The sequence below is a fragment of the Heteronotia binoei genome, chromosome 21 (assembly GCF_032191835.1).
Source record: "Heteronotia binoei isolate CCM8104 ecotype False Entrance Well chromosome 21, APGP_CSIRO_Hbin_v1, whole genome shotgun sequence".
NCBI classification, from domain to species: domain Eukaryota; kingdom Metazoa; phylum Chordata; class Lepidosauria; order Squamata; family Gekkonidae; genus Heteronotia; species Heteronotia binoei.
In genome coordinates, this window is record NC_083243.1 from 194,578,775 (window position 1) to 194,605,611 (window position 26,837).

Consider the following 26,837-nt stretch of genomic DNA (forward strand, 5'->3'; position numbering starts at 1 on the left):
TAGGTCTATCAAGACCTATCAAGACAGGTAGCCAGAAACTTGAGAATTGCATATGGTTGACCAGGAAGTAAACTACTTTCCCAATTTTTATTAATTGCAGTGGGGGGTTCAAACGTATCCCACTGAAGTCCCTCCCCTCCCCAAGCCTAACTTAAGACAGTGTCTGAACTATTCAGATAATTAAACTACTGATATGATGTATGTACCTTATTTAGTGCAAGATCTCAATGCAGATGTTTTTAAGCACCAGATGGGAGACCCCTCCCTCTTCAGTAGGCCTCCTCTAGCCTGCCACAAATGGATGGAGCTTTTTTCCTGAATAAGGCCCAACTACTGCATGAAATGTACAATCTTATCAAGTAATTTTAAAAATGAAGACATAATCTAACCAGGTATTGCTTTTCAGCTCTCTGCCGATCTTCCAGAATCTGGTTGTGAAGAGCCAAAGACATGGGATCTTTCCCTAAATGAATTTGCCTGCATTCAAAATGGAGAATTAATAGTTTCACTTTAAAAATTCAGCTCAAGCAAAGCGGGGTCGGATGTGCTCTTAAAAAGCAAACTAATGGTGCTTCCATATGGATGAAATCAACCCAATACAAAACTTTTGCAGCTTCTGTAGCTACAGGCAGGGCTGGCTCACCCACTAGGCAAACTAGGTGGTTGCCTAGGTCACTGGCAGGGTAGGGGCACCGAATTTGGCCTCCCCCCCCCCAGGCAAACACCTAGTTTGCCTGCTCCTCAACCTCCTCCTCCCTCCTTTCCCCACTCCAAGTCTATTTCAATGCCTGGAAGGGCGGTCGAGTGCTTCTCCCAGGCTACCTAAAGGTGTCCCCCCAGCAATCAGCTGATTGGCAGGTAATACCATGTGGCGCTCACGGTGTGTGAGCGCTGGGGCAGGCCAGCAGTAGCACTAAGGAACCGCATCCTGAAAGGGCGCCACTGCTGTTCCCTCCTCCCCACTTCCTGGATGGGAAGGAAGTGGGGAGGAGGAAGCAGTGGTGGTGCCCTTTCAGGACGTGGTTCCTTCGAGCTGCTGCTGACCTGCCCTGGCACTCACACACAGTGAGCGCTGTGCGGTTTTACCCGCCGATCAGCTGATCGGTTTGGGGTGGGGGACACCTTTAGATAGCCCAGGAGCAGCGCTCAACTGCCCTTCCGGGCATTGAAATAGACCTGGGGTGGGGACGGGAGAGAGGAGGAGGCGCAGTGGGGAGGGGGCAGCAGGCTGCGAGTCTGTCTAGGGCGCCATGCACCCTCGGGCTGGTGCTAGGTATAAGACCAAAATAGATGTGACTTGAGAGATATGTAATCAGGAATACAGACCGAGATTGGAACAGCAGTTTAATCCTTCATCCCAGGCCATTTCCCTAATTGACGGCTAATTTTAAATGTGATGCTGATGAGGAAAAAGTGTGCTGAATAGCTGCTTTGTACAGGTAGCCATCCAGTTTAAAGGGGATGTTGTGAAAATACAAAACTTCCAGGTGAGTTCTTTTGCCCCAACCACTGTCATTTCTCAACCAGGCCTAAATCACCAGCTTTTACCGACGACGCCCCTGAAGTTACTCTTTGTCATGCAGGTGGGGAGTGGAGGAAGACATTTGCATCTGCTCTCCAACCCTACCCGAGAACGGCTAATTATAGCTGGGGAGGAACAAACAGAGCTAAACACTCTCCCTAGACCAATTATTCCAGTTTACTTTGTAGTATTATCATCCTGTAGAGCAGCCTGATAGCCCGCCTAGCCCAATGTTGTCAGAGCTTGGAAGCTACACAGGGATGGCCACGGTGAGTTCTTGGATGGGAGAACATCTGGATCGACTGTTCCTGCGCAGAGACGGGGATAGCAAATCACCTCTTCCCTGAAAACCCCGTGATCCTGAGGTTGTCATGAGTTGGTTGTAACTTGGCAGAATACAATTGCATCATCATTATGTTTCAGAGTAAACAGACATGAGCAAGAGCCAATCAAACTTAGAAGTGTTTAACGCCTATAAATTTGAATGGAACAATTATGGAGTTGATCTCACAATTATCTTCTTCCAAGTAAGGAATCTTGCTCCAGAAGAAGTAACAAGAGTCCATCCACCAGAGCAAGTCTTCTCACTTAGCAGAGGGAGTCACAGGATCCAATGCCACATGCTTCACTTTTTCCTACTCAACAGGAGCGCAGTAGCACTCGGGGGGGGGGGGGGGGAATTATTCCAGCAAAAACTTCTGTGAATCAGAGCTCATTTCTTCAGATGCATTGAGTGCCCTACTGAAATCACCAAGATTTCAAACCGCTTAACTCAGGCTGGACTGTCATTTCTTAACTGCATTGTTTGCAACGGAGCCTAAAGCCATTTGTATTAGCACATGAACGATCTGTTTTATCATTATAATGATATTTGTTGTTCAACTACAGAGCAAGAGAACATTTAAAAAATCCTAAACACTGCACTACTTTGTACTACTCATCATCAGACATAAGCTGGGGTACAAAATAATTGTTTCCACCAGAGAAGCAGTATTCCGTGACATACAAAAACTTAGCAGATTTCAAATAGTTAAATCCATTTCCCCCCTCTTGCACAATGCAAGGCATTACTCACCATTTGAGCTGATTAATCTCTTCTTCTTGGATGTCCTGCTTGACTTTCAACTCAAAGACGGCTTCTTTTACTTGCCTTGTTCTAGCTCCTCCATCACTTTGGCCTCCTAAAACTGCAGGATGCAAATACCAGCGGCTATTAGATGGACATTCAAGAGGCAGAATAAAATAACCCCTTCTGTGTCACCAATAGCTGAAACTGCAAATGATGAATGATTAAATTTAGATAGGCCTTTAGGGGATTTTGAAACATGGAAACTGCATAGATTACACTGTAACAAAAACAAGTTCATATCATAGGATGATGTCTTGGTCAATATGGGGTTGTCTAAACTATCGTATCTGCTTGGTACTGAATCATAGGAGACAGAAACAAAACAACTGTGCACATAAAATATAAGGAAATAAACTTTGTTTACAGTATAGATGAACTAGATTTCATTTCAAATACAATATATGCTTAATATAAATTCCTATAACTCATAATTACAAGGCAAAAGGCACAGAAGGAAAAAATGAAGACGCCATCATGTCTCTAATGTAATAATGTTGCAGAGATTCCACAATTTTTCAACACCAAGTCCAAATAGAAAGTCCTTGTACAAATTAGGGTGGAATCCCAAACTTCAATTGTATGAACTTGCTCCAAGAAACACTGTATGTGCAAAAAGGATCGCTCACTCAACACTTCCGCCAGCTAAGGATAGTGTTTCACAGGTGGGCTTCCTCAGGAGTCACTCCTCAGTGTTCTTCAGAAATATTTTATGCATTCACACAATCCAGTGCACAAGAAGGAAACCTTAAATTTCTTTCTGGCACAAGAGAGAGATACGATTAGGCAGGTGCTCCAGGAGGCAGCTGCAGCTACACGGAGCAACAAAAGAGAAGGGGTTGAGTCATTTACAGGAAGAGAAGGCCTGGAGCTGAAGAAGCAGAGAATCCAAGCAGGGTCATGTCCAGACATAAGAGCAGAGAGGTAACAGAGACTTTCTGAGGCAAGGATAAGCAGCTATGCTGAATGCAGCAGGAGACCGAGAACCAGTGTAGAGGTTTTGGGAGGGAAATCATGTGGTCAGATTGATGAGAAATGAGAATGAACTTTATGGCAGACTGCTAGATAAAGGTGAGGGGTCTAAAGTGTGATAATGGAAGACCAGAGAGAAGGTTGTAACAGTCAAGTCAACTGATGACCAAGGATGCAACAACACATCCCCCCCCCCCCCGCTTTTTTATATCTAGGGTGTAACTTCTTGACCCTGAGAGCTGGTATTTTCCAATCTAAAATCCAAGCATTCTGTATTAAAATCACAGCAAATATTAAGTTTTCTGCCATTTCTGTCACATCCAGAAATGAACATATGAAGCTGCCTTATACTGAATCAGACCCCCCTGGGTCCATCAAAGTCAGTATTGTCTTCTCAGACTGGCAGCGGCTCTCCAGGGTCTCAAGCTGAGGTTTTTCACACCTATTTGCCTGGACCCTTTTTTGGAGATGCCAGGGATTGAACCTGGGACCTTCTGCTTCCCAAGCAGATGCTCTACCACTGAGCCACCATCCCTCCCCTGCCATGTATCATGCACTCCATGCAAACCCCTGGCACTCAATGTTGTTACCTTCTCTTAATTGTTTTATCTTCATTTTGCCTGGCTCCTGAATTAAAACAGTAGACACAGCATAGGGATTTGACAGATCTGTTGGGAACTGTAAGTTTTTATATTCCACTGTCTATGAAAGAAAATACAACATGTCAAAATAGCCAATAAGTGAGATTTCATTTCCACAAACTTTTTGGAATCTTTTTCTCCCTCCAGCAACTTTGTACCTTTAATTTCTGTAGGGGACATTTACGCTTCGGTGGTGTCATCTGCTGTACTAAGCATGTTGCTGCTTTTTCTGGGGTCATTGGTTTTCTCTGACCAGTTATCTCTTTCTTCACAAAGTCTTCTTTTCTGGATTTTGAAAAAGACCCATGAGCAAAAATACAGTAACATTTTGGGAAAGTATTGGGGATATGAAAAACAAAACGTTGGGAGTCTAAAGCTTTGGTCATCTCTCACTTCTCTCTGACTGTTAAGCAAGAGACACCCGTTCACTCTTAGTCCCTGGCCTTCGTTGTTGCTAAACGACTGACAAGAACCATAACTAACAAACCGTAGCTGCAGTCATTTTACAGTCCCTTGAGCTAACGCCTCACTTGCCTATGGCTGCAATCCATAGGATTTTTGCACCTTCTTTTTAAATGTGTGTGCTTGTAAGCTGCCTTGAGCTTAAATAAAGTGGGAGCCAAGGACAAGATGTACAGGTAGGCTTCCCAATCCCCAGGTCCCAGCAGGGGATCCCCCGGTTTTACAGGCTTCCCCCCTCCCCCAGCCAGCTGGCCCCCAGAGCCATCATGCACCTCTATGAACGATTCCCATAGGGAATGATGGGGAATTGATCCCCAGGTATCGGGGGCTCTGGGGGGGGCTGTTTTTTGAGATAGAGGCACCAAATTTTCCGTATAGCATCTAGTGCCTCTCCCCAAAATACCTCCCAAGTTTCAAAAAGACTGGACCAGGGGGTCCAATTCTATGAGCCCCCAAAGAAGGTGCCTGTATCCTTCATTATTTCCTATGGAAGGAAGGCATTTAAAAATTTGTGCAGTCCCTTTCAATGTGATGGCCAGAACTCCCTTGAAGTTCAATTATGCTTGTCACACCCTTGCTCTCAGCTCCGCCCCCAATGTCTCCTGGCTCCACCCCCAAAGACTCCTGGCTCCACCCCCAAAGTCCCCAGATATTTCTTAAATTGGACTTGGCAACCCTATGTACAGGGCATGGGTGGCTAGGCAGAAAACTAGCAGACAAATTGATATTAGCATATGTTTTGATATTGCCAAAAGATTATGTCTGCATTCCAGTAATAATCAACACCAAGTACAACATGCAGTATTGAAGCTGTCAAAAAGGCCTAATTAAAAGTCAGAAAGGATCAGCAAGTGGCTTACAGAAAGCTCTTCATAAAACCAGCCAAATAATTGCTGAGGAGTTTGTGCCTACAGTGGCAGACCTACTTAAGTTCTCACTACCAAACATGTCGGTTTGGATCCAGCAATCTGCTAATAAAGGGTGATGATGGCCATGCATTCTGACTCCTTCCTTATCGGTCCTTTCCAGCCTTCAGAAAGGAGCCATTTGGACTAATAGCCTGTCAGGACAACTCTGCTGATAGAGGAGAGGGCAATTTGGTGCCCTTCTCTCTCCCTTCCCCATGTGGCTATAAGTACATGCAAATTCAGGGATACCAGGAATAAACTTTTCTGAGTTCAGAAATGGGAGAGGGACACCAAAAGACCCACAAACATTGTTTCTGTAGATCCCTGGATGCCAAAAAGCCTTCTGACTACTGGAAAGCTGAGCTGTAGGCTTTTGTTGCAGTGGTACAGAGGCTGAGGACAGCATTTGCTCAAGGAACCTCACAATGAAGTTTAATAGTTGATCTCATGAACTGCTGTTCTTGCACAGTATCAGCTAAAGGTTGGAATGAAGAATCGTTTGATCTTGTAGCCACACAAAATACAGAAATGCCTCAACAACAGTCTGAAGGTGGCTGATGCACTTCTGTCTTGGGAGACAAGGAAGTATAGGCAGGCTTAGCCATTAACTTGCCTGAGATACCATGTACGCTGTCTACCCATTTTGCTAATTTTTTGATTTTTAAAAATTTTTCTTTGGACACTATGTGATTTCATTATACAATTCTAGTGAAAATGTTTTATCCATACATGGATTTACATTTACTGCTGGTAGACAGTTTCAATTCACTAATTCTGCCCTTCTACTGCCACTCTGTCTCACAAAGGGATTTTTTACTAAAATATATCATGATACTTTGGTTCATATGCCCAACTTATTTACTTACATCATTTATAGTCCACCTTTCTCACTAAGTCTCAAGGTGGATTACACAGAGTGAGCCAATACAATCAATGGGATGGGACATTCAATAAACAATGCAACAGAATTAGGATTGTGCATAAGGATATAACTGTTTCAACTGCAAATGCCTAACAGGAAACATTACTTTATAAAGTTATGTCAGGGAAACACAAATGAAAAAAGGCATTCAAAGCAAGTATCGATAACACATACGTCAAACTAGGGTATGGCGTTGATGTTCCAGTGAATACACATACATAAGGCTTCGAGTTAAACTGTGAAATCCATAACTGGATTTTGATCTGGGCTGTTCCATATTCAAGTGGCACAAATGCAATGACCACTTCTGCTTTCCCATTGGCTGGGATTATTCCTACAATAGGTGAAAATACGAATCAAATAGTGCAATCACCAGGAATTCACACAATCAATGCTTTGACTGCAAGAAATGCAGCGAGAAAGATTTATGAGTTATCTACAGCCAGGGATTTTGGGAGCCCAACTTGAGATACCATAAAAGCAATATAATCATGAGCAGCTGACTCGAAAGCAAGGTGCATGTGGTATATGTAGTTAAAAAGTCAGTGGCACTTGTTGGCAAGAAAGATGATTCTCTCTACAGTTCATTCTTTTTGGAAAGCTTCTCAGTGCTGCTACTGCTGCAGTTATTTGCCCCAATTATTTTCCTTCTTTTATCTTTAAAATTTTGCATTCGGTTTGTATTTTTCCCTTCCACCAACAACCACTTCTGGGTAAAATCTAGAAAATCACAAGGGGAGTTCCATTTGCAGACAAGGTCTTCAACAACCCCCCCGAGTGCTTCCAAAAAGCTGTTCCTGAGGGTCACTGGGCCCTAGGGGTGTGCATTCGGTTGTGCCAAACCAAATACACTCCCGAAAAACAGCTGATTCAGCTGTACATTCCATATAGAGCCAAATCAGATTATCTGATCTGATTCGGAAGCTGTATACAGCAGATGTGAATTACCACTGAAGTTCGGCGGCCATTCAACTCCATTATATCCTATGGGCCATTGAAGTCAATGGCAAAATAGGGTATAATGAAGTGCGCCTGAGGGCCAGGCGGTTTGAAGTAGAGGCTCCAAAGTTTCAGGGAAGCTTCAGGAGCCTCTCCCCCACAGAACCCCCAGGTTTCAAAATGATTGAATCAAGGGGTCCAATTCTAGGGGCACCCAGAGAGGGTGCCCCCGTACCTCCATTATACCATATGAGCCATTGAAGTCAATGGCAAAATAGGGTATAATGAAGTGCAGCTGGGGGACACTTGAGGTAGAGGCTCCAAATTAGCAGGGCTGCTGCAGGGGCCTCTCCCGCACAGGACCCCAAGTTTCAAAAAGATTGGACCAGGGGGTCCAATTCTAGGGGCACCCAAATAGGGCCCTTTCCCCCCATGGTGGGAAAAAAGCAATCAGTCACTTTCCCCACTGTAATTGCATTGGAAAAGTGCCTCTGGGAGAGGGGGTTTGTAGGGCTGCTTCTGGTGCCTTTCTCTCACAGAACCCCCAACTTCCAAAAGGATTGGACCAGGGTTTCTGCTCTAGGGGCACAACCTATGATGGGAAGACCTACCTCAGACAGCAGTCAGATTCTTCTAGAGAATCTCTGCAGTCAAGTCAATTGTGCCGAGGGTGCCAGCTTGCAAGGGACATAATTGCCCAGCAAAACAAGTGCTACTGTGGCAATGGTAGAGCAATGCACAGGACCTTAGTTCAGATTAAAGAATCTCTCAGATTTAAAAATTGGGATGGGGGCTTTCTGTAGGGACTGCAGCACAGAACCAGTGTATTGAGCACACAAGTGCCAAGCAGCAGAGATGGGGGCATTGACTTTACACATGCAAAGCAGTTGCATACTGAACCATAGCCCTAAATAAGGAATACCTGTGGGGAATCCTTTAACACTACACTAAGAAAGAAAATTTTGGAAACTAGCACAGGACACCTGGGTTTTAAAAGAAGCTTCTGAGAAGTCAAGGCTGCTCAAGAGGAACCTTATGCATCAATAAGTTGCACGGATATCACTTCTAGTCTTCTTTTAAAAGCAAGTAACTTGGAAACCTGTCACGGCACTGTACCTATTCTAGTTCTTGGTTTTGGCATGGCACACACCTGAAGAAAGAAGCATTTCTATCTATGATAACAAAGCTGAGAGACCAGTAACTGCAAAAATACTCAAAACCCAGGAACTGCCAGGACTTCATAGAGATATTGGCTTCCCATCTCAGTGGACATAATAACTTGCTCAGCAATTAATTTCCCCCAAAATTCAGACTCTGTTGGTTTTACAAGCACAACTGGTCTCTTTTTATAAAGTGTCCGTTTAGGGTGAGTGCCTGCTTGGGGTGGGTTAGGGTTTTCTTGGGGGTGGTGGTGGTGGTTTAGCCTTTAGAAGTTAAAATTTTGTGCAGGGTTTAAAAGCTTGTTGTAGAAATATTCCAGTGCTTTCTTTTAAGGTATTACTGTAGTATTGCTGTTATTATTTTGTTGCTGGATGGGGGCAGGGTATTAAATTTCTGATCACAAGTTGTGTTAATGGTTGTTTGCAAATTTAATTATTGTTACTGTTTTGTGAACGTTAACAGATGTTTAAAAAGAGTTTCCTGGTGTTTTCTTTGTTGCTTGGGGGTAGCTGGGCAACTGCTGTTATGGAGTTGTGTCTTGTGGTTTGGTTTTCCCTAAGAGGTGGAGGACATCTTGGGTGTTTTCCCACCGTCCAATCAGGGAGGCAGGAACCTTAAAATCTTCCTCTTCCTGTGGCTGTGGGAACCACCCCTCTCTCAGTTTGTTTCCTGCCTCGATAGGGAGAGCAAGTGTTCAGGATAGGTTCCTATCCCTTTTCTCTTAGTCTATTAAAAAAAAAAAGTTCTTTCCTCTTTCTTTACCTTTTACTGTTTTCTTTTCCTTTAACTTCCGCACAGCCATCCCTTCCAGCCTTTTCCTTAATAGCTTTCTCAGCTGATTCCTCCCCCCCTCTCCCCCCCCCTCAAGCCTGAGAGGAGAGGCACCGCAACGGCTTTGGGCACAAAGATCCAAACCGCGGCGCAAGGAGGAGTGCGGATGTCGCGTCAGGCAAAGGACGCCTTCCTGGATGAAGACTCGGCCCCTGGCGTTCTGTGCAGAGCCGAAAGGCTGCTTCCTGGAGCCGGCATGACCACGGGGCTTGCCTCGGCTGCTGGCAACGTGCCCTGTAGGGGCAGAGCACAGAGGAGCGGAAGGAAGCGGAGCTGGTCGTCATCGGCCACGGAGGAGGCTTCCTCTTCAGGGCTCATTCCCAGCCCCGTCGGCCATGTTGTTGAGCGCAAAAAGGCACGAAAGGAGGCAGACCGGCAATCTTGCAGCCTCCGGAGGCAAGGGCCCGCGAATACCAACCTCCAGACGGGAGACTTCAGCCCTGATGACGACCAGCCTGAGCAGGAAGCCGCGCAGACCTACCAGCCCCCGGGGGGCTCAGGTAACGTACCCATGATGGGATCTTCTTTTATTTCAGAGTTTTTAGACTCAATACGACAGACTGTGGGCGCGGCTGTTAGGGCGGCTGCCCATAAAAGGCCAGGGCCCTCTAGCTCATGTTCTTCCTCCAGATCACCATCCCCCAAGAGATCCAGGGATCGAGCCTACCTCCCTAAGGCTCAAAAGAGGACTCTAGTTAGTGACCACATGGAGAGTGAGAGGTCTCTTTATGGGGGTCAGTCTGAGGATTCATATGGGGGCCTGGAGGAGGGCGAGTTCTTGTCTGATGAGGAGATAAGATAGCATTTCTGTTCCAGAACCCTCCTCACGTTTTTTCAAGGCAGAAGGGTTCCAACCCCTCCTGGCTAAGGTGCTTTCCGCCCAGACCTCCAGGGGCCTCCTGGGGAACAGGAGACTGCCAGCCCATTAACCAATCCCAAAAATAAACCTAAAGGGAACACGGAATTTTTCCCAAGATACCGGTCCTCTGATAAGGTTTTTCCCTTCCCAGAATTCTTCGAACGCCAGTTAAAATCTGAATGGGCCAAACCAAGCACTAACAAACAGGTGCCCAATGTTGTTAGGAAGTTGTATGAACTGCCTGCCTTTGCTAATGACATGCTACAGGTGCCATTGGTGGATGCTCCAGTCGCAGCCCTGCAGTCCCATGGGTTGCTAGCCGAGGACGGCCATGGCTCGGTCCGAGACTCCTGGGACAGAAAGATTGACCTAGCCTTGAAGAGGGGCCATGAAGCTACAGCCCTGGCCATCAAGGCATCGGCCACCAACTCGATAGTCTCTACGGCAGCAATAGTCTGGATAAGGCATTTAACTCAACTCTTACCAGATGCAGATAAACGGATCCTGGAGGGCACCAACAGACTTCTTCAAGCGGCTGAGTTTTCAGCGGACGCGTCTTTGGATGCTCTTACCTTCTCCGCTAGAGCGATGGCTTCCAACACCGTAGCAAGAAGGGGTCTATGGCTTAGGGCCTGGCTGGCAGACGTCCATTCAAAGTCGATCGTGTCAGCCTATCCCTTTCAAGGAGAAAAGCTGTTCGGGGACGCCCTGGATAAGATCCTAGTGGAGACGCGGGACAAGAAGAAGGCCATGCCCAAATACCTGAGACGTCCCAACAGAAGAGGGTTCGGCTCTAACTCCTTTCGTGCCTCCAACAGCGTCTCCAAGCCTAAACAGGAGCACAGAAGATCTACCTGGGGGCAACCCAAACAGAATTTCCGGAAGAACTTCTCCAATCCCCGTTTTCAGAGAAACCAGTCCGACAGAGCAGACAAGTTCAAGAAGGGCTCCAAGCCCAATAAAGCATGACTGGGATCCCATCCCAGTAGGAGGCCACCTGCTACATTTTCACCAAGCCTGGGCGGCATCGCAGGCCGATTCTTGGACTCTGGAAATTGTGTCTCGGGGCTACCCGATAGAGTTCAAGCAAACGCCTCCCGATCATTTCATTGTATCCCCCCTTCGCTCGAACCCGAGGTGAAGAGACATCACCTTCAAAGCAATACACCATTTACTAGAGATCGCGGCAATAGAACAAGTTCCCTTGAAACAGAAATATCAAGGCGTTTATTCTATTTTTTTCACGGTCCCCAAGAAAAACGGGGACTGGAGGGCAATCTTGGACTTAAAATTTCTGAACAAGAATGTCAAGCTGCGTCATTTCAGAAACATCAAATCAATAACAGAGGCACTGCATCATCAAGATTACATGGCATCGCTGGACCTAACAGAGGCCTACCTGCATATTCCGATTCTCCCTACACACCGCAGATTCCTTCGTTTTTGTGTGAACGGAGCCCACTACCAATTCAGAGCCCTACCATTCGGCCTCGCAACAGCACCACGAGTGTTCACCAAGGTTCTAGTGAATCTGATTGCTCACCTCAGACAGAAAGGAATACATGTGCACCCGTATCTCGACGACCTGTTGATAAGATCCTCGTCGAGGAAAACTGCAGAGCAGGACATTCGGAGCACTATCAGTTGTCTGCAGCAACACGGCTTTTTAGTTAATCTGCTCAAAAGTCATCTGTGCCCGACTCAGAGACTGGAGCACCTGGGCATGGTCATCGACACGAACCTGTGTTCTATCTTTCTGCCGGAAGACAAGATATTAAAGACCAGGAGGTTAGTGCAACAGGTGGTACAGGAGTCATCGTCGACTCTTCAGACTCTAGCGAGACTTATGGGTCTCCTGATCTCGAACCTCAAGGCATTGCAGTGGGGCCGTCATCATACCAGACAGTTACAGATGTTTCTACGCCCCTATCAACTCCAGATCATAGAGAAGCATCCCATGTCGCTGACAGTGCCCAAGGTCATCAAGGTGCCCAAGGTCTTCTGTGGTGGACCAAGTCCGCCAACCTGCGTCAGGGGAGAATCTACTTCACGGAGAGAGAGTTACAACTATTTTCAGACGCCAGTCTCTCAGGTTGGGGGGCGACCCTCAACAAGATGCCCACGCAGGATCAGTGGACAACCAAGGAGTCAGGCCTTCCGATCAACCTCCTGGAACTCCGGGCCATTCGCTTGGCTCTGCTGCACTTTCAAGACCAGGTGTCTGGACAGCATGTTCTTGTTCGAACGGACAATATAGCAGCAAAAGCATACCTAAACAATCAAGGGGGGTCCAGGTCCAGTTCTCTCCACAAGGAGGCCGGGAAGCTGTTCGAGTGGGCAGAGATTCACCTGAAGTCGGTAAGGGCAGAACATATCAAGGGGGCTTACAATGTCAAGGTAGTGTCAGAACTTGTATCTTTACTGCTGGTTCCCTATAATGTGACCAAGGCTGCAATGTATTTTTACTATGACTTAGAACTGCTTTGTTACTGAACCAAACTGACTCCATGTTGTAACCCTTGCTTGACCCAAAAGGCTTGAGTAGTAATTAACCTTGCCCCACTGGTATCCAAAATATTTGGGGTTGTAGAATGAGTTATGTTATGTCTCTGTACATTCTCACACTGGGACCCTTTGAAGCCGAACAGCATGGCCTTCGAAGTAGGGAGGCATCCTCTCTACTGATAGTGATGGTGAGAAGACAGATGTGCCTGTACCGGGGTGAATTGTGGCTTTGTGAGATGTTTGTTTTACGTGTATAAAATTGTGCTGGTGCTGGCTCTCGCCATCACTGTTATCTTGCCTCTTCCAGTGCTTAGTTCTCTTCAATAAAATCCAAACTTTGTAACCAAGTATGGGATCCGTTTGAAGTTCTTAAGTTCTGACATTATAACAGTGATCCCATTGTTAGTGGCTTATCTGTACTGGAGGCTTGGCCCGATGGCGGCAAAAGTACCAGACGACGGAGAGCCCACCACCCCAACAGAGGACCCGCCGCTCGACCCTAATGTGACGGGAGTCCGGCGCAAGATTAAGGTCCCAGCGCTTTTCTCGGTCGACGCCGCGTTCCCAGCCCCGCGAACCTGGAGCCCTCGGAAGTCCACGGCAGCAATCGACGCCGCGGAGCAGCGGTACCGAAGCATGCTGGGCGAAGGGGGAGCCGGAGACGGCGACGGCGACCAAGAGGAGGGTCCGGCGCCCCGAGGGGGAGACGACCAGATCCGGACCCTTCGCAACGACTTATTCGACTGGGTCCGGGAGATACACGACGACGTGCATCGATCCCGCGTGACGATGGCCGAGGAGTTGCAGCAGAACCTGGGCGCGATCTACGACCAGCTCCGCACCTTGCAAACTGCGGTCCTGGGAGTCCCGATAGGAGGGCTACCGCTGGGGCAACCGCCCGTAGCCCCGCCGGCTCCGCCGGCCCCAGCGCCGCAAGCTCCGGCCGCCCCGGCCCCACCAGCTCCGGCCGCCCCAGCGCCGCAAGCTCCGGCCGCCCCGGCGCCGCCGGCTCCACCTGCCCCGGCACCACCAGCCCCGCTGGTCCCGGCTGCCCCGGCGCCGCCGGCCCTGCCCGCTCCAGGGGCCCCGGCGCCACCCGCCCCGATCCTGCCGGCTCTACCGGGCCCCGCGCCGCCGCCGGGGGCGCCGCGAGCCCCGGGAGGGGCCGAGGGTCGAGGAAGAGAATTGAAGATTACTTTCGATGGGAATCCGGAGGACGTGGAGTACTTCACCATTCAGTGCGACACGTTCTTCACCCACTGGGGTGCGGATTACCCGACCGAAGCCAGCCGAGTGTACCACATCGCGTCCCGACTGAGAGGCGCGGCCCGCAAGTGGTACGTCGGGCTTTTTATGGGAAGAAAACCCGAACTAGCTACGGTGGCGGGGTTCCTGCACGCGATGCTCCGCCAGTATGGCGATCCCCTACGGGAGGAGAAGGCTGTCGCCGCCCTTCAGCGCATAGAGCAAGGCAACCGCTCCACCCGCGAGTATGCCACCGAGTTCCTGGGGTACTGCGCGGCGGCAAGGGGATGGAACGAGGTCATGAAATATACCGCGTTCATCAACGGTCTGAACCCGACAATCCTCGACCGCTGTTACAGTCAGGGGAGACCCGACACGTTGGTCGGATGGATCCAGCTGGCCGGAGAGGTGGAGACCAACCTCCAACATGTGGGGATGCGACGGCAGCAGCTGGCAAAGAAGGCGGCGAAACTCACACCGACTAAATCCGAAGGGAGGAATACACCGGCGACCTCCACCCCGTCTCCTGCTCGCAAGTGCTTCAAATGCGGAGACCCAAATCATCTCGCGGCCAACTGCCCAGTGAAAGTGGGTGCCGCCCCACCCACGGCGAAGACAACTACCCCGGGGCCGAAGAAGAAAAAAAGCGGCCGCTCGAAGGAGCCCAGCCGGGGCTCTGTCGCCACTTCCCTGGCGACTGACGAGGATTTTACCACCGAATTGGCTACCGTGGAAGAATCGACCGAAGAATCGGACGACACCGAGTCGGCGGGAAACGACAGCGACCTGCTTTAATGGGTGCCGCAATGCAGGTCCAGCAACAGCCGGCACTCCTCACGGTGAGAGCAACAGGGGGTTTACTTTTTATGGCCGTTACCCTCCTCAACCCTAACCTAAAGAGATTCATGCACGCCCGAGCGCTGATCGACTCTGGGTGTAACAGGGAACTGATCACCCCCCGCCTAGTTGAGGCGTTGGGATTAGCCACTTCCCCCCTACCACAGCCGATGCAGTTCCAGCAGATGGACGGGGGGCCCATGAGGGGGGAACCATGTGCGTTAGAGACTCAGGCAGTCCCGGTGGGAACCGAGGAGCATTGGGGGATTGAAACTTTTGTAATTGCCCCCTCTTGCTCTTTTGACGTGGTGATGGGCTCGTCTTGGCTCGCCCGCCACCAACCAGACATAAGGTGGGAGGAACAGATCGTCCGGTTCCTGGATTGGAGGTGTGAGCATCACCACTGGCGCCCCGAATGGGGGCCGCACGCTCCTCCCCAAAACATGCGGGCTTGCCTCACTCTCGAGGAAGTCGCCTCGATCCCCAAGGAATACCAAGATCTAAAATTAGCGTTTAGCGAGAAGGAAGCGGACGAGCTACCGCCCCACCGCCCTACGGACTGTGCCATCGAGCTGATCCCAGGGCAACAGCTTCCCAAGGCGAAACTGTACTCCATGGGTTGGGCGGAGAAAGCTGAACTCCGAAAGTTTTTGGACAAGAACCTTAAGCGCGGCTTCATACGGCCGGCCACTGCCCCCCATGCCGCCCCCGTCCTCTTCCGAAAGAAAAAGGACGGGTCTCTTAGGCTTTGCACAGATTTTCGTGCTATAAACGGGATTTCCATGTCCAACGCCTACCCGATCCTGTTGATAAAGGATTTGTTGAACACCGTAGCAAAGGGCAAAGTATTTACCAAGCTTGACCTCCGAGACGCGTACTTCCGCGTCCGCATCAAAGAGGGGGATGAGTGGAAGACGGCATTCAACACCCCCCTGGGACAATTTGAGTACCTAGTCATGCCCTTCGGACTGCAGGGAGCCCCTGGTGTTTTCATGAACTTTATCAATGAAGTGCTACGGGAATTCCTGTTTAAGGGGGTGGTGGTGTACCTTGATGACATCATTATCTATTCACAAGATCTAAAGTCTCATGTGCCCCTGGTCCGAAAAGTGTTACGCACCCTTTGCAAACACAAACTGTACGCTAAATTGTCAAAATGCGAGTTCCACAAGACCGAATTGGACTATTTGGGTTTCCGGGTGTCGGGGGAGGGATTGGCCATGGACCCCGCAAAGGTCCAAGCGGTACTAGACTGGGAGCCCCCTCGAACCCGCAAGCAGTTACAAAGTTTTATCGGGTTCGCTAACTTTTACCGCGATTTCATTAAGGGGTTTGCCACCGTCATGCTCCCCCTCACAGAACTTCTCAAAACCAAAGGGAAGGGTGAAGAGGCGAAAAAACCGGGCGCACGCCTAACGTGGACGCCTGAATGCCAAAAAGCTTTCAATGAACTAAAACGCCTCTTCACCTCCGAACCCGTGTTGGCTCATCCTGACGAGCGGAAACCCTTCGTGGTCCAATGCGACGCCTCCGACGCCGCAGTGGGAGCCATACTAATGCAGAGGGGGGAAAATGGGGTGCTCCGTCCATGTGCCTATATCTCAAGAAAATTTTCCAACGAACAAAGAAATTGGTCAGTCTGGGACAAGGAGGCGTTTGCAGTCATGTTTGCCCTGAAAACTTGGCGCTCCTGGCTCGAAGGAGCGAGAGTGCCCTTTGAAATCTGGACCGATCATAAAAACCTTGAAGCCCTCACCGGGCGCCGCAAAATGACTGCAAAACAAATCCGGTGGGCAGGTTTCTTTGCTAAATTTGACTTCGTGCTGAAACACATCCCGGGCTCAAAGAACTTTTTAGCAGACGCCCTCTCTCGCATGCCACAACACGACAGTCTCCGGGAGGAGGTAGTGGACTCATTAATTTCCCCCTCAGCCATCTCGGGGGGGGTCACTACCCGCTCAGGCAGGCAGACCAGCCCTCCGGATTCAGATCTGCTGCCTAGATTCCTCTCAGAATACAACCAAGAAACCGACCGCCCACCCAACTTGGTTAAAGCCGAAAACGGGCTCTGGCTGCACAATGAAAAAATCTATGTGCCCGACCCCCTCAGAAAAGAGGTCTTGGAGCGCTGTCACTCAAGTCGCCTGGCCGGCCACTTTGGCTATGTCAAAACCCTCAACTTACTCACCCGCCAGTTCTGGTGGCCAAAAATTAAGAAAGATGTCTCTGAATTTGTTCTTTCATGCCCCACCTGCCTCATGGCAAAAAGAAGGGGGGGTAAACCCCCAGGCCACCTAGTTCCACTCCCTACAGCCACCAGACCTTGGTCGGTAGTCTCCATGGATTTCATTGTCGAACTCCCACCCTCACAAGGCAAAACAGTCATCCTGGTCGTAGTCGACACATTTTCTAAGCAAGCCCATTTCATCCCATGCAAAAAACTACCCACAGCCAAAAAACTCGCCCAGCTCTTTTTCACCCACATTGTACGCCTACACTCATTCCCGGACAAGGTCATTAGTGACCGCGGGACGCAGTTCGTTGCCAACTTCTGGCGGGAGTTCTGCAAACTGGCTGGCATCGAGCAGGGGCTAAGCTCTGCCTACCACCCCCAGTCGGACGGACAGACGGAGAGGGTTAACGGTCTTCTGGAACAGTACCTCCGCTGTTTCATTAACTTCCAACAGTCCAACTGGGTGGACCTCCTCCCTTTTGCAGAATATGGCTACAACAACAGCCTCCATAGCTCAACCAAAACCTCCCCTTTTCAAATTATCAATGGTTACGAGGGCAAACCGTTTCCCACTCTCGCCCTCCCCGCCAGCCCGGCCGAACCCACTTCCTGTCAGCAATGGTGGGAGGGCCTCCGTGAAGGCTGGAAGGGTATTCAGGAAAACCTGGAGGAAGCGAAAAAAGCCTACAAAAAGCAATTCGACAAAAAGCACTCCCAAGAGTGGGACTTGAAGGTGGGGGATACAGTTTTTCTGTCCACAAAAAACCTTCCCCTTCCCCAGCCCTGTCGCAAACTCGCACTGAAGTTCCTGGGCCCATTTAAAATAAAAAGGGTAATAAACAAAGTGACTGTAGAACTCGAACTGCCCAAATCTCTAAGTAAGATCCATCCTGTTTTTCATTGCAGCTTGCTTCGGAAAGACCCTGGTGCTACGTCCTTCCATCCCAGGGCCCCACCGCCCCCTCCGACGACAGTGAGGGGTCAGAGTCACCATGAGGTCCAGGAGATCCTGGACTCCAGAGTCAAACGGGGGAAACTGTATTATTTGATCAGGTGGAAACACTTCCCCCCGAGCTGTGACGAGTGGGTCGAATCTCAGAATGTAGCCGCTCCGCAACTGCTGAAAAAGTTTCACCTACTGTACCCACACAAGCCCAAGGCGGGCCCCGCGGGAGGGGGCGCTTAGGGGGGGCAGTATGTCAGAACTTGTATCTTTACTGCTGGTTCCCTATAATGTGACCAAGGCTGCAATGTATTTTTACTATGACTTAGAACTGCTTTGTTACTGAACCAAACTGACTCCATGTTGTAACCCTTGCTTGACCCAAAAGGCTTGAGTAGTAATTAACCTTGCCCCACTGGTATCCAAAATATTTGGGGTTGTAGAATGAGTTATGTTATGTCTCTGTACATTCTCACACTGGGACCCTTTGAAGCCGAACAGCATGGCCTTCGAAGTAGGGAGGCATCCTCTCTACTGATAGTGATGGTGAGAAGACAGATGTGCCTGTACCGGGGTGAATTGTGGCTTTGTGAGATGTTTGTTTTACTCCTTCACATTAAAAAAAAAAGCCTGGATTGCAGTGTTTAAATTCTGGCTCAAAATTCATTTTAGAACAGATCCCAATAGCCTCCTTGATTGTATGAAAAGAGACCCATATATTTCGTCCTGGACAGCACTGCTTCTGTCTAAACTCAATCAATTGGGGTTAGAGGTAGATGATTTTTCTACCTCTGAAGAGTCATATATCTTCAGATGTATTAAACTGAGACTGTGGGAATTGGAGGAAACGAAATTACGGCCAACTCTCCCTTATACTTGCTCTCCAGCTTCCTTAGGTCTTTATGCTTTTTGTGGCAAAATGCCCAATTATCTATCAGACCTAACCACTCCAAGTCATCGCAGGGCATTTATGTTGGCCAGACTAAACGCGTTTCCCTCCAAAGTTTTACAAGGGAGATATCAGCGAGTCCCTTTAGCCGACAGACTTTGCTCCTGTGGAGCGAATACCCCTGACTCAATCCAGCATATATTGCTTGATTGTTCTTTTTACCATAACCTCCGTAAAGATTTATTTGGCAAGCTTTCTTTTTCTCCAGATTTGTCTATTCTGCCACCCTGTTATTATTTATTGAGTGATACTGAGGGGGTGGTTAGTGAGGCTGTGGCAAAATTTCTGGCTGACATCCTTAAATTTAATTCTGACCATGTTTGAATGTATCTGTAAGCTCGGTTTTATTTTGATTTTATCTCCAATGTTTAAATTTTTATATTCTGTGTATTTTTATCTGAATCTATTATGCCATTAAAGGTTTGGTATGGTATGGTATGGTTTTACGTGTATAAAATTGTGCTGGTGCTGGCTCTCGCCATCACTGTTATCTTGCCTCTTCCAGTGCTTAGTTCTCTTCAATAAAATCCTAACTTTGTAACCAAGTATGGGATCCGTTTGAAGTTCTTAAGTTCTGACAGGTAGACTGGCTCAGTCGGGAGAGCATTCAATCGGGGGAGTGGTCTCTCAACAAGAACCTTTTCCTAAAGATAGTGGAATGCTTTGGCCTACCGATGTTGGATCTCTTTGCGTCCCATCAGAATCACCAACTTCCTTGGTTTTTCACGAGGTACTACCACAAGCAGGCGGAGGCCACGGACGCTCTAACATCTCCCTGGCCACAAGGCCTTCTGTATGCATTTCCTCCAATCCCAGTCATCCCGAGGGTTCTCAGAAAAATCAGTATGTTGGGGGCTGAGGTCATCCTGGTTGCGCCCTGGTGGCCTTGACGTCCCTGGTTCTCATCAATTCAACAGATGTCAATAGCGGAACCATTTCACCTGCCAACCCGGCCGGACATGCTATTGCAGGGCCCGGTGTGGCACCCTCATCCAGAATGGCTGAGATTGACCGCCTGGAGGTTGAGAGGAAATCGCTGTTAGACCTGGGTTATACAAGCGAAGTGACGAACACCATCCTAGCTTCCAGAAAGGAGTCCACTACTCGGATTTACAACGTGTCGTGGAAAACTTTTCACAGGTGGTGCCGGAGGAAGAATGTAGACCCACTACATCCCACGGTCCCTAGAATTCTTCAATTTCTTCAGGATGGTCTTCAGTCGGGACTGAAGCCAGCTACCCTCAAGCGCCAGGTTGCAGCCTTGTCTTCAGTACTCCAACAAGTGGACAGTGTAAATCTGACATCGCATCCCCATATCCATCGTTTTCTTAGAGGGGCTTCTATGAGTTCTCCACCACAATCTCATCGCTTTCCTTCCTGGCGGCTGAATCCAGGTCTATCAGCTTCAACGAATTCTCCTTTTGAGCCCTTAATGTCTGTGCCCTTAAAGATGATGCGCATGAAAACTATCTTCCTGGTGGCGATAACATTGGCCAGAAGGGTCTCCGAAATTGGCGCTTTGTCGATTAAGCGAGAGCTATGCGTATTCCACAAGGACAAGGTCGTTCTTTATCCGGACCCTACCTTTCAGCCAAAGGTCTCGTCTAGGTTCCACCAAAGCCAAGAAATCAATTTACCATCTTTTTGCCCGGATCCTAAGCATCCCAAGGAGCGCAAGTGGCATACTCTGGACGTGCGTAGGGCGCTCAAGATTTACCTGGTTAGAACTGAACCAATTCGTAAGTCAGATTCCATGTTCATTAACATAGCAGCGCCCAGATTAGGTCAGAAGATGTCCAAGTCGGCCATTAGTTACGCCATTAAGCATTAAGCAGTGTATAACGGAGGCATACAAGGCGTTACATCTCAAGGTGCCATCAGGGATCACGGCACATTCGACCAGAAGTGCAGCCACCAACGCAGCCTTCAATAAGAACGCCTCTGTCGAGGAGGTGTGAAAAGCAGCCACGTGGTCGTCTATCTCCACCTTTATTCGCCTCTACAAGCTGAATGCATATGCGTCGGCGGATGCAGCCTTTGGTAGACGAATCCTGCAACATGTGCTGCCTGAGTAGGGCGACCCCACCCTGATTAACGTACTGCTCTGGGAGCACCCAAGATGTCCTCCGCCTCTTAGGGAGAATGACCCTTGGCACTTACCGTGAGGGGTCCTTCTCCTAAGAGGACAGGAGGACATCTTGCCCTCCCTTTTTTCTCGCCCTACCTTGGGCAGTCTGTTTTTTTCTCTGTATCTCGTCTACCAACCTTCGTCTGAAGGGCCTGTTCTATGCTTCTATCTGTTGCCTGTTGTTTACCATAAAGGTTTGTTTTTTGGTCGGCCTTCCAGTCTAATGTCATTGTTACTGACCGACTGTTAGTTTATTTTACCTTAGAAGTTTTTAAGGTACGATATTCTTCTTATTGCTGATCGGAGTCACCCAAACTGAGAGAGGGGTGGTTCCCACAGCCACAGGAAGAGGAAGATTTTAAGATTCCTGCCTCCCTGATTGGACGGTGGGAAAACACCCAAGATGTCCTCCTGTCCTCTTAGGAGAAGGACCCCTCACGGTAAGGGCTAAGGGTCGTTCTCCTGGATACTGTTGTTGCTTTTTTTTTTGCTGCAGTGTGATTTGTTGTGAACATAGGATTGTTTTTTTATAGTTTCTTCCCCCCCACCCCACCATTCTGGTTGCTGGGAAAGGGACTGGTGGTGGGTGTCGGTGGGTAGCTGTGTTTGTCTTATACAGACTTGTGTTTTTGCCCTTTTTTCCTGAGTGGGCCTTGCAGCTGGTGTTACTGATACAGTCTTGTGTTACTCTATGTGACTTGCTTCCTCTGGTTGCCTGATGACTCTTTCTATCTTTCTATCTTTGTTGCAGTTTGAAATCAGGTTTGGGTTCAGTTGATTTTTACCTTATTGGGGGAGAGGCATTGTTGTTGGGTTGGTTGATGGTCAGGAAGAATCAGTTAGAGACAAGGTGCATAAGAAGACCTGGGTGTTCATCAAGTATAACTAAGAATGGAGCAAGGGAAGAATGCAGCAGCATGCAGCTACAAACCTGAACACCTAAATGTGAGAGACTGACATTGAGAAGTGTGCCAGCGGCACCTCAAGACAAGCGAAGGACAATGGCAGGTGGTATAAGCAACACCAGAGCTCTGTGAGATTCAATGAAAAGGGTGTCCCCTCATATTTCTTATGGGGGTGGGATTTGTTGCCAGGAAACACCATTAGAATCTAGGTGCCAAAATGACAGAGTAGTAACTGCAGCTAGAAGTGGATAAACATATTAAAGAGCAAAAATGCAGCAATTTTGGATTCAGAACAGGCACTGATGGGGTTAATAATATGCCTGTGTCTGGGCCGCTGCCTCCCAGCCCCGTGGCAACCCGTACTCCGCCGGCCCACACCCCCACGAAAGAAGATGGGGACGGCTGCAGCTTCCTCCGTCGAGCCCCGAAGCCCACCTACCTGCGAGGCTGGCGCTGGGCGTCCTGGGGCCTCGGCAAGGGAGCTGTCTGGCCCAGGCCAGAAGACTTGGCGTGGGACAGGCCAAACACGGATGCCTCAGCCTGCAGGAGAAGTGCCGCTGCTGCCCCTGGCTGACCTGAGAGCCCGGGTGAGGGGAGAGCTGACGGCGCAGAAGAGGATGGGCGGCGCTGAAGGAGCCGCCAGGGTGATAGTGCCAACTGTGGTGGGCACCCTACCCCTCGGAGCAGCCCCAGAGGGTGGGGCCAACAACAGGCCGCGTGGCTGGGGGCGGGAGGAAGGAGGAAGCAGCGGGGCCACACCCAATGGCTGGGGAAGGCCGGCGATGGGCACACAAGCATAGGATTGGATAGGGGAGGTGCATTATAGCATGGAGGTGTGAGAGGATAAAAGGGGGAAAACGCTGAGAGCCGGGGAGGAAGACAGATGAGGAATACCAGAGAGAGAGAGACAGGAGGTAGTGGCTTGGGGCAACGCCCATTCCCCTCAATTCTGAGGCCGTAAGCACCCCTTTTTCTCCCACCTCTATGCCACGGCCGCCCCGAGGGGTGGGGCCAGTGTGAGGGGAGATCACAGCCTGAGAAGTAAGTTTGACTGCAGTGGCACCTTTAAGACCAACATAATCTGTTTCCTGTGAAAAGCTGAGAACTAAACATCTTCGTTATTAGTTATTATGTCTACTGAGATACGAAGCCGATATCTCTGTTATGTCCTGGGGGTTCCATTGTGTTGACTGTTTTTACGACGACTAGTCTCTCAGCTTTGTTGTGATAGGAAAAGAATGCTTCTCACTTTGGGAATGTGTCATGCCAGAACCAAGATGTAGGATAAGTATGGTTCCCAATGACAGTTTCCCAAGATACTCGCTTTTAAAAGAAGAGCAGAGGTGATAGTTGCATGCCACTTGGCATGTCTGTCAAGGTTCCCTTAGAGCAGCCTTGATTTTTCATCCCCTTCTTTTAAAACCCAAGTTTCCAAGATTTTCTTTCAGTGACAAACAACTAGTGGAGTGTTGAGGGATTCCACATAGGTATTTTTTCTGTAGGGCTGTGGTTCAGTGGGCAGATGCTTGACATGCAGTAGTGCATTCAATGCACTGGTTCTGTGCAGCAGTCCTTGCAGAGAGCCACCACCCCGATTTCTGAATGAGAGAGATTCTCGAGTTTGATCTAATGTACGGTTTGTGCCAATGGCAGTAGCATGGTGGCACATGGCACTGCCCGAGGGGGAGAGACCACTGCAGCTGCTCTGCAAATTCGGGGCCTCTACAGCAAACCTCCTCCCCTCCAGATGTCTTTCATTATGCCCTATTTTGTCATTGACTTCAATGGCCCATAGGGTATAATGGGGAGATTGGGGCACCCTCTTTGGGTGCCACTAGAATGGGACTGCCTGGCCCAATCTTTTTGGGACGTGGGGGTTCTGTAGGAGAGAGGCCCCTGCAGCTTCCCTGCAATTTTGGAGTCTCTAACTCAAACCCCCTCCCCTCCAGTCACCTTTCATTATAACCTATTTTGCCATTGATTTCAATGGCCCATAGGGTATAATGGGGCCATATATCCGGGAATGGCCAAATATCTCTGGAATCAGATTTGAGTACCAAATCTGCTATTAGGAGATATACGGCCTCCTGAATTTTTTAGCCCCGAATCTGAATTTTCCCAATTTTTTTTTCTGCTCATGCCCCTATCGGGCCCTTGGGAACAATGTGGAATGCGTAGGGGGGGGGGGGGGGGATCAGCAGAAATCATGGAATGCCCTCCTTGAATGACCCAAAGTATCTTTCATACAAGCAGGCCTCTGAGTCCCTTCTACCAATGTGCTGGAGCATCAAGAAGGTGCTTTTGCTACAGAACAGTTGCTTCTGCTAATGATCTACTGTACAGGCAGCCTTGTGGACCGAGTCTGAGAAGTTGCCCGAAGCACACTAATCTTGAAATAAGTCCCACTGTACTTGGTGGAACTTACTCCTGAATAACCATGTTTAATCTCAAAGTCTCAGAGCAGTCACAATCTCCTTTACCTCCCCCCCCCTCCCCACAGCAGACACCCTGTGAAGTAGGTGGGCCTGAGAGAGCTCTTACAGCAGCTGCCCTTTCAAGGACAGCTCCTACAAGAGCTATGGCTGACCCAAGGCCATTCCAGCAGCTGCAAGTGGAGGAGTGGGGAATCAAACCCGGTTCTCCCAGATAAGAGTTTGCAATGCTCACTTAACCACTATGGCTGACCCAAGGCCATTCCAGCAGCTGCAAGTGGAGGAGTGGGGAATCAAACCCGGTTCTCCCAGATAAGAGTTTGCTCACTTAACCACTATGGCTGACCCAAGGCCATTCCAGCAGCTGCAAGTGGAGGAGTGGGGAATCAAACCCGGTTCTCCCAGATAAGAGAGCTCTGGCTGACCCAAGGCCATTTCAACAGCTGCAAGTGGAGGAGAGGGGAAACAAACCTGGTTCTCCCAGATAAGAGTCTGCACAGTTAACCACTATGGCTGACCCAAGGCCATTCCAGCCGCTGCAAGTGGAGGAGTGGGGAATCAAACCTGGTTCCCCCAGATAAGAGTCCACACACTTAACCACTACACCAAACTGGCTCTCAGAAGCAGGCTGCCACAGAAAGAGAACTGGGCAGTTTATAGCTGTAGCAATTAAACTGCCCAGATCACAGGTGTTGAATTCATTTATTGAGGGCCAGACAGGACATAAATGTCACTTTGTTGGGCTGAGCCATGTGGGCCATAAAATGTAACATAAGGTACCAGAGATATAAACTTTATACAGATGATTTCAGATGCCGAATGGCAATAGCATCTTTGGATTAGGTGTGATATGCAGAGGGGTAGTACGTGTGGACATATCATATCAGCACTGGTAATGAGACAGAAAACCTAGGTCTCAATTTGATCCAGGAGGGTTCAGTCCAGGAGGATGTAAAGAATAAATGGAAATAAGTCTGAAGCAGTGAGCTGTGATTCACGAAACCTCATACCCCACCACAAATTTTTGTTAGTCTTTAAGGTGCTACGGGACTCTTACTCTTTCCACTGCTATTAGAAACAACAACATGCAAAAAACAGCGGGGGGAAATTTTAATCTTCCAGGACATTAAATTGCTGACCTAAGAGTATCAGTTCTCTTACAGAGGAATTTCAAAGGCAGATTAGAGAGACTGCTGAATTGCAACTGATAACAAAGCTCAAGACAACACATCCTCCTGGACTGAATTGAGACGTAGGTTTCTTCTCTGATCACCAATGGCTGCTATTTTCATTAGGGGTCTGAAATCACTCTCCAAATATATAAGGACAGGTGGACTCACATTCTAGCTGTATCTGAACAGTGGCTCATGAAAGCTCATGCCCTACCACAAATTTTGTTAGTTCTTAAGGTGCGAATGGACTCTTGCTCCCTTCCACTCATAACATTTGCTGGTTATACTGTTAGGTTTCTCCCCCCTCCCCCCCCCTGCACTGCATATGTTAAGAACTGGAAACGGGGATTTCTCTAAGTGAAATAATGTGGGGATTTCAGCCTGGACATAGTTCACTCCTTGCTAGTGATGATAATGAAACAGTTAAAAAAGCAAAGGGGGGTGTTTTGTGAAAAAGGCAGCTAGTTAGGAGGAAGCGGAGAGAGGAAGACATGTTCAACAGATCTAAAAATATACAGAACCATACATGTATTTTAAAATACTTAGCCATCATTAAGCAATGGAATCCAATCCAAGTGTTGCCATTCCCAATCAGGGTCTTTTTAAAAAGAAGATAAAATAGGCAAAGAGAAATCTAATTTTTTAAAAAGCTTTTCAGAAGAAGCCAAAATAATTTCCTTTTAATTCCCTTATCCCAGATGCATCTCTTTCCTGCCCCCAAATGTGTGTGAGATCAGGTCTCAACGTAAACAGCAGAGCAGAGCAATCGTAATGTAAATTGTGCTTGCCAGAAGGATCCCCCTCCCTTTCTCCCTCTGAAGAAGTGCTTGCACACAAAAACATATACCTGGAATAAAACTTCATTGGTTTTAAAGTTGCCATGGAGCTCTCTCTCTCTACCCCCCCCAAAGGAGGAGAAGAAGAAGCCCTCAGCCAATGGAGGGAAGAGAGGCTTGGCTTTCTCTCTCACATACATGTGAAGCAAGAAAGAGTGATTGAGGGAGCTGGGCCAAAGTGATGCAGCAGCTACAGCAGCCCTGGAGAAGGAAGCAAGAGAAAGCCAGCTGCTTGCAGAGGCCAGTTCTGTCGCACGGACCCTGACCTAGATGTTTAGATCTGCTCAACAGGAGCTCTGTTTCTTAATT

General features: G+C 48.7%; 1 protein-coding gene across 1 annotated transcript in view; it reads right to left on the reverse strand.

Annotated features, from left to right (window-relative positions):
• CFAP221 (cilia and flagella associated protein 221) overlaps positions 1-26,837 on the reverse strand; it is a 70,933-nt gene that overhangs the window by 31,724 nt on the left and 12,372 nt on the right. Inside the window, exons 7-11 of the mRNA XM_060261818.1 lie at positions 6,728-6,887; positions 4,420-4,546; positions 4,211-4,322; positions 2,598-2,709; positions 390-477 (exon numbers count right to left, since the gene is read on the reverse strand). Coding sequence (XP_060117801.1) covers positions 390-477; positions 2,598-2,709; positions 4,211-4,322; positions 4,420-4,546; positions 6,728-6,887 — 599 coding nt within the window. The remainder of the gene's footprint in view (positions 1-389; positions 478-2,597; positions 2,710-4,210; positions 4,323-4,419; positions 4,547-6,727; positions 6,888-26,837) is intronic.